The sequence below is a fragment of the Centruroides sculpturatus genome, unplaced genomic scaffold, assembly GCF_000671375.1.
Source record: "Centruroides sculpturatus isolate CEXI.00-Female unplaced genomic scaffold, Cexi_2.0 scaffold1705, whole genome shotgun sequence".
Classification (NCBI taxonomy): domain Eukaryota; kingdom Metazoa; phylum Arthropoda; class Arachnida; order Scorpiones; family Buthidae; genus Centruroides; species Centruroides sculpturatus.
This window is the reverse complement of record NW_019385875.1, coordinates 112,756-121,328: the sequence shown is the minus strand read 5'-3', so window position 1 is coordinate 121,328 and position 8,573 is coordinate 112,756. Positions and strand designations below refer to the sequence as shown.

The window sequence follows — 8,573 nt, the reverse complement described above, 5'->3', positions numbered from 1 at the left end:
AAGTGCTTGCAATCCTCCATAACATCCGGACATAGAACGAGCACCATCAGTAAAGATACCAATGCATTTGGTCCAGTCCAAATTATTTTCGGAAATAAAAATATCAAGGATCTCGAACAAGTCGTAAACCTTAGCACCGGCANCTACGTGTACTACATATTCTGGTTCGATGCAGGACTCGGATATTTTGATGCGTGTGCTTCCCTATGAATATCGCAATGGGTCCACAGGTTCATCAGGATCTTTGCTTCGAAAAAGTGCTTGCAATCCTCCATAACATCCAGACATAAAACGAGCACCGTCAGTAAAGATACCAATGCATTTGGTCCAGTCCAAATTATTTTCGGAAATAAAAATATCAAGGATCTCGAACAAGTCGTAAACCTTAGCACCGGCAGTGATACTTTTACAGAAGAGAAAGACTTCTACAATGTTATTACTATCTATAAACTGTACATAGCAAATTAAGTGAGCATTATTATTATTATTATTATCTGTATTCTGATTCAGCTGCAGTCCAAATTTCTTCCCTTCTATTTTTTCAATAACTGAACAGCGCTATGTGCTGTATTCTGCGATTGATAGTGTTATTGGACAAAGGCACTTTTGAAAGCTGCTACCCAGCAGACCCACCGATAATAATGTTCACCATATCTACAGCAGCCGGTAGAATGAGTTTTTCTGCGATGGTATGAGGCTTTTTACATTTTGCGATTCTACGTGCCACATTTATTACTGAGTTAATGATTTGCATCAGGTCTGCTAGATATCGCATCTTATCACATTGAATTGAAAGTGGAAGTAAAATTATGAACATTTTATATTTCGCGATTCCATAGGGCGCCGCGGCGCACACTTTGGGAACCGCTGTGATAAACTGTAATGGAAAGCTGAAATGATTCACACTTCTTGGCTATTAATGGTTAAATTCGACCCCTAAACATCAAGTTTCTCCGAGAAACCTGGGATGTTTGGAGGTATTTGCACAAAATATGTGCTGTTCCAGGTATGGCAGCCTTCTGTACCTTATGGATGTTGATTCCATTAATTAAGCTCTAGCTTTCGAGTATTGCTTTACATTCCTTGGAATGGCTTCGTTCTTCAACGATAACTGGAACCATGACGGTCTTCCTCCAAAATCTTTCAGCCTCAATTTGCAGGTTTTGATATTTATTAATTAACTTTCTATAATATTAATTTTTTCCCACTCTTCTGTCGCCTAGAACTACCATATCTATAATCCATATCTTGTTTTTTTCATATTAATATAATGTTTAGTGTTTAATGAACCAGATATTTATCCTTCTTATTCGAAAGCCAAAGTATTTTCTTTTCCTCATTTTCAAAATTTTTTTCTATTTTGTGATCATGTCAAGTTTTGTTGCAATTAAAGCCATACTTTCTGCAACGATTCCAAAGAATCGTTGTTGCTACTTTGTTATGTAGAAACAGGCAGTCAATTTGTGCAATTTTCTTACAGCAGCTTATAATGTGTTCGACAGTTTCTTCATTCTCTTTGCAGAGACTGCACTTAGGATTATTATTTGAATTTTTAATTCGTGTTTTAATTAATTGAATTTGTTCTCAGGGCATGATCTTGCGCAACAAGAATTAGGTTTTTCGTTCTCTTTCTTCAAGATTCCTTCGTTAAAATTAATGATTCTCAGCACTTTTGGAAATTTCTCCGAAATTTCCAAAAGTGAAGCTGCCGAGAATTAATTTGGTATTACTTTATATCTTACAGTAATGTTTTTTGCATGTTTCTGTAATGTCATGAGACCATATTGGGAGCGCTTGGCTGCTAAATATCTCTCTAGATAGCGTTGAACAGGGGTACCGGTACTTTTAAAGAAAAGAAGTACCTATAACACTGTTGATAATTCCGTTTTATATGAATTCCATGTTGTACGAATCACTTAGATTTTACAAATACGTGTGCCGGGCTGTGAACGGCTCACGTATTTGTAAAATCTAAGTGACTCGTACAACATGGAATTCATATAAAACGGAATTATCAACAGTGTTATGGGGGGTCGACTGTACTGCATTTGTAAAAATAAATGTCTATAATTCTTTAAATATTTTATAATTAAAAATGTATAATAAAGTATTATTAAAACTAATGTCTTAATTATAAATATTATATTAAAAGATTTATTATTTTAAAATATTTCATCCACCAGAGTGTGTATGAAATGACTGTGCTTGTTCGTCTGTCGAAAACAAGATGGCGAGAGGTACCAGTGCAGGGTTCGATCGTCATATAACTATATTTTCACCCGAAGGACGACTGTATCAAGTCGGTAAGAAAGCATAGTTTCTAATTTATAAAATAAGCTTTAATTTCTGCCATTTTCATAAGCTTAAACGCCAGTCTTTCCTGAAAATGGTTGATAAATCTGAAAGGATTTAGCTGAAGGAAAGTCACAAAAGAATTGAAGGACTCAGTAATTTGTGCTAATGAATTAATACAATTTTAAGTTCGATTTGTTAAATTATACAAAGTTCAGATTTTTTTTAATATCTTTTCTTTAAGTTTTGCAGGCTCCAACTTTAAATAATCTGGAGATTTGGACCATTATATCACTTGATCTCTACCAGCAATCTGAATTGAATATGTTATTTGTAAATCATGATACAAGTGGAGAATTCTGTTAAATCAAAGCATGACTTCCCCTTCTATTCACCCCTTCAATTGACCATGCTCCATAAAAACTAATGCTGTAGGGAATTTCAATTTTAGGGGAAATTTATGCAACATATTAATACAACATATCTACACTGGTCAAACCGTGGCTTACGAACTGCTAGTGGCTTTTCTAGATCCTTATTCAGCTTCTATGTATCTACACAATTTCTTTTTACAAACTTAGTATATATTATTAAATATTTAAACATGCAGTAAGTTTTCTGACTATTATGTAGTGTGATATAAACACAAATTGTAAACGTAACTCTCAACCTGAACAGGCAACTAAAAGCTAATGATACATTTGAGTACTTTTTGGTGGGTGGGATGCCAGCTGATATGTGCGGCAATGAGTAAGATTCGAGCTCTGAATGAGGAGTTTTATGCCGTCCCGACTGCACACTTTATGCGAAATGGAAAACAATTTCCAATAAATTAGGGAAATGTTTTAGAATGGCAGCAAAAATTTCAACATAAAGTAAAGTTTTATATTTTTAAATTTAATTTTTTGAAATCTAATATTTGCTATCTTTTTGCATCTTCTCGAAATTTCCACACTATGCTGTATATAGTGCCAAAGATGATGGATAAAAATTTGCTACAAATGCTTGGAATTACGGATGCTGCATGTTGATTGGCTGTAACAGAATCACCAGGCAAAAGTAAGACAGTACTCTTATTGCCAAAGTACTTGAAGCAATTCTAACTGGAAGATGATTTTCCTGCACATGAATAGTGACAAAGACAATTGAATCACCTCAAAATTGCACTAAGTGGAGACACCTGCATTGATAAATTTCAGTATAACAATGTGTGCCATAATGGTTTCAGTACATTCTCTCAAATGATAATCTGTGTTAGCACATGACAAATATACATTTTTGCCAAAGCAGAATCAAATCTTAAGCAAAGAACATAGACAAAGATCAAAGCAGTGAATTTATTCTTCCATTTTATTAGATTCATGTCCAGTTTATTCAGAGAACAACTGATATATTGAAGCTGAACTATCCATCTTGATTCAATATATCATTGAATCCTGTTTCACTTTCTTTGTTTCCCCCCTCTTATCTGTCTTGTAGGCTTTCTTACTGCTTATGAGAATGGAAGAAAAACTAAAAGAACAAAATGATGAAAGTATACCCTCATCATGTTGATAAAGATATAACTTAAATCGGTCTTTGAGATTTAACACTAATTAATGATTATTTTTAATAAACAACAATTCACTAAAGAAGAAAAAATATTAAAAAATACAAGATAAAATCTCGATTTTCTTCTTAGCACAAATTAATTGAATACGATTTTCATTTACAAAGGATTAAATCAATGATATGATGATGCTATATCAGATTGATCAGATAATACAATGCAACATGGGTATGCCTCCTGGAACAACTTTCTATGGGAAATTTGGCATCTACTTAGGTGTTAGACATTTTGTAAAATTATAATTAAATTATGGAATACATTAATAGTTATGTGTAATACATAACAATGTAAAATGATTTTACAACTGCTGAATTAGTAAAAAGCTTGTTTAACTAATTTTTGGAGAGTTTATTTGTTTTATACAAACATAACAATTGGTGGAATAGCTGAAGAGTGAATTATTGTATTACTGTTCCTATTTACACATTAATCTAATACTCCAAATCTCTCTTGGTATTTACATGAGACACTTAACTAATTTTTCTTATCCTCTTAATCTTATCCTCAATACATCAATACTATGATGTATCACAGTATTGATGTATTGTATTTAGAAAGGATCAAAGAAAGAATTTTTAGTAGAGAAGTACATGTATTATTTTATTACTGTATTTTATATTTTTTAAACTTGTTCTAAAAGTATTCAATATTAGATTTGTGTGTGAAGGTGGAATCAAATTTGTTATAAAAATATTTATAGAATAATTAACCGATTTCGTTAACTTCTTATTATTTATTTTATAAGAAATAAAAGAAACTAGATTATTTATAATAATTTATTATAGAATTCAATGCTTAATTTATATATTTCTTAATAAAAATAAATACAAACAAATTTTATGTTTTAGAATATGCGTTTAAGGCTATCAATCAAGGTGGATTGACTTCTATTGGTCTTAAAGGCGAAGATACTGCAGTTCTGGTCACCCAGAAGAAAGTTCCTGTATGTTTTATGTTTTCCCATTATAATATACATTTGATACTATTAATACAGTAGTACCTCAGGATACGAAATTAATCCATTCCGAAACTGAGATCGTATCATGAAAATGTCGTAAGGTGAATCGTTTTTCCCCATATGATTACATGTAAAACCAAATAATCCATTCCAACATGAAAAACACACTCAAATTAAAGCTAAGTAGTACATTAAAAAAAATAACTTTAGTAAGGAAAACACTGAAAATGTGTTTTGTAGTTGTAAATGTATAAATAACCATAATAGAATAATAATTGATAAAAAAAAAATGTAGTTTTATTTGCACTTTACCTTTGAGATGACAGTGGAGGTGTAAACTGGTGGTGGAGGAGAGGGTGAAGGGAAATGATACTAAAACTTACATAACATAATGTAACTTAAAAATAACAACACTAATTTTTTTATCTTTTCTGTTTTATATTCTTTTTAAATTTTTTATTCACTGCTTTTTGCTTTCTTTCCTTACTTCCACCAGCATTTTCACTGGATAGAGGTTGCTTGGTAAAATATCTATCCAAAGAGGTTTGGCTTTGCCAACTTTTTAAAATGTTTCTAAAATGACTTAGGCTGAGCAGCAATACAGCCAGTGTGAACTTTTTCGGGATGTTTCTTTTCAATAAAATCGGTCACTTTCTGATAATATCTCAAGATTTCCTTTATCGAGCAAGATCCTTCCATGACAAAGCAAGCATGCAGACTGAGACCAATGAACAGAAGTGAATAAAAAATGGCACTGCAAACTAATGTAATGTTGTATGGTGAGTTTTTGTTCATACTGTGGAGCAAAAATATGTTTGAATTTTGTGACGTATCCTTAAAATTTTGTATGCTGGAGCATTTGTATCCTGAGGTACTACTGTATATAATTGTTAACTGAAAATTTAGATTATTGTTTATTTTTATACTTGAAATCTATTATATTTTAAATTTAGAGAACCATGCTGTAAGTATTCTTTATTTATTTTTCTAAAGAAGACACAACCAGGGTATGACCTGATGCAACAACTTTATTAGTTTTTCCAATGATGATATGCATACTTGAAATGCATATCATCATTGGAAAACAAATAAAATTGTTGCTTCAGGTCATGTGCTGGTTCTTTCTTCTTTAGAAGAATAAATAAATGAAAACTGTTATATATTAAACTGAATTTGTACATAAAGATGATTAATACACTGACAGATATAAATTGCCATTGCCAAATTGTTATTTTGATAATTCTAAATTGAGTTAATTGTTACAAATTTATTTTTTAGGATAAGCTACTTAATCCATCAAGTGTAACTCATATGTATAAACTGACAGATAATATTGGCTGTGTAATGACTGGTTTAGTAGGTTGGTATTAAAGAAATAAATATACACTTATGTTAGAAAATAATTGAATTTTCAAATGGTACCACATTCTCTTCATAGCTGATGGACAGTCTCAAGTTCATAGAGCACGTTACGAAGCAGCTAATTGGAAATATAAATATGGATGCGACATTCCCATAGATGTCCTGTGCAAGAAAATTGCTGACATTTCACAGGTTTACACGCAGAATGCAGAGATGAGACCCCTAGGATGTAGTAAGTTTAAATTTAAAGATTCACTTTAACAAAATTCAATGGAATTGGTAGTAAAATATTAATGTTTGTAGGCATAATGATGATTGCTTATGATGGAGAACCTCAACTCTACAAGGCAGATCCAGCCGGTTACTACTGTGGTTATCGAGCCACCAGCGTAGGTGTTAAACAAGCAGAAGCAAATAGTTATTTAGAAAAGAAATATAAGAAAAGAATAAATTATAATCATGATGAAGCCATTCAGGTAAGGGTTTATATTTATTTTTAAATCATTTATATTATACAGGGTGATTCAATAAGAGTTGAAGAATTTGAATTTGGTGACATTTTTGCTGGGAGTCTGCGAGCCACTTTGTACAAACAGCTTTGTTCTGGGGACAATGCATATGTATTGTGCAGTGTTTATGAAAATAAACTAGCAGATGAACCCAGCATTGCTCGGGAAAAAGTATTGATAGCAAAGATTAAGATTATTAGATTATAACCAATCTTACCCGTTTTATTGAGTGCAAGAATGTCCCTTCTCTTCTGAGACTAATTAGAAAATTTTTAGATATCTGCTTACCACACCGTGATAACGATAATTAAGACTCACTGCAACCACTAACCAGTACATAGTACCATTAAGTGATGAATAAACGTTTTTGTAACTCTTTCTGTGTTCTTCTTCAAGTTTACTAAATTTGAAAAATAAGCTGGATCTTCCAGAATCATTCATAAATATAAATTCAAACATAAAATTGAACATTAAGACGAAGAGTTCGAATAAAGCAAACTTATGCACATGTGCTCTTCATGTCAACTTTATATATGAAATGCTTGTATACACACACGCCACCTATCGTAGGATAAATGTATTATGCCAGAAACCTTTGCAGGAGTGTATTAAACAACTTCCCAAAGTTTCATGGCAATTGGATAAATGGTGTAGTAATGCATGAAGGACAGACAGACAGACATACATTCATTTTTATATCTATAGACAAGGCTAAAATGCAATCACAGTGAATGATGAATGATGATGTGACATAATCACCAACTTTTTTGTAACTAGAACTCAACGATATCTCATGAATGACATGTGGTTCTAACAGGATGGTACATGTCACACAGCTCATGAAAATTTGCAGTTACTGAGTGGGAAATTTCTGGGTTGCATTATCTCAATCAGATCTTGTGATTTTACACTGTTGGACTTCTTTTGGGGCTCTCTGAAAGAGGAAGTATAAGCTGACAACCTGGAAACTATGAAACATCTGAAGGACAACATACAATGAGTCATAGGCAAAATAGTGCTCAGTATTTTGAATAATGTCATAAAAATGTCACCAAAAGATTAACAGTTTGCGAGGAAAGTAGAGGTGGCCACTTGCAGATATTGTCTTCCACTTCTAATTTTCCATCCCGCAGAATTACATTGGTCTAATGAAAATTGAATTTTGAGATAAAATGAAGTTTTTATTGACAAAATAAATCCTGCAACTCTTGTTGAATCACCCTATTTTTAGAATATGCGTTTAAGGCTATCAATCAAGGTGGATTGACTTCTATTGGTCTTAAAGGCGAAGATACTGCAGTTCTGGTTACCCAGAAGAAAGTTCCTGTATGTTTTATGTTTTCCCATTATAATATACATTTGATACTATTAATACAGTAGTACCTCAGGATACGAAATTAATCCATTCCGAAACTGAGATCGTATCATGAAAATGTCGTAAGGTGAATCGTTTTTCCCCATATGATTACATGTAAAACCAAATAATCCATTCCAACATGAAAAACACACTCAAATTAAAGCTAAGTAGTACATTAAAAAAAATAACTTTAGTAAGGAAAACACTGAAAATGTGTTTTGTAGTTGTAAATGTATAAATAACCATAATAGAATAATAATTGATAAAAAAAAAATGTAGTTTTATTTGCACTTTACCTTTGAGGATAGATGATGGTGGAGGTTTAAATTGGTGGTGGAAGAGAGGGAGAAGGGAAATGATACTAAAACTTAACTTACATAACAGAATGTAACAATAACTTAAAAATAACTTAACACTAATTTTTTAACTTTTCTGTTTTATATATTTTTTAAAATTTTTTATTCACTGCTTTTTGCTTTCTTTCCT

General features: G+C 31.9%; 1 protein-coding gene across 1 annotated transcript in view; it reads left to right on the top strand.

The window, feature by feature from the left end:
* The first annotated feature begins 2,183 nt into the window (after positions 1–2,183).
* The window catches only part of LOC111642687 (proteasome subunit alpha type-6-like), an 18,372-nt gene continuing 11,982 nt past the window's right edge, over positions 2,184–8,573 (top strand). Inside the window, exons 1-5 of the mRNA XM_023389067.1 lie at positions 2,184–2,303; positions 4,750–4,844; positions 6,138–6,219; positions 6,298–6,453; positions 6,525–6,697. Of these exons, the coding sequence (XP_023244835.1) occupies positions 2,228–2,303; positions 4,750–4,844; positions 6,138–6,219; positions 6,298–6,453; positions 6,525–6,697 (582 nt within the window). The 5' untranslated portion in view covers positions 2,184–2,227. The remainder of the gene's footprint in view (positions 2,304–4,749; positions 4,845–6,137; positions 6,220–6,297; positions 6,454–6,524; positions 6,698–8,573) is intronic.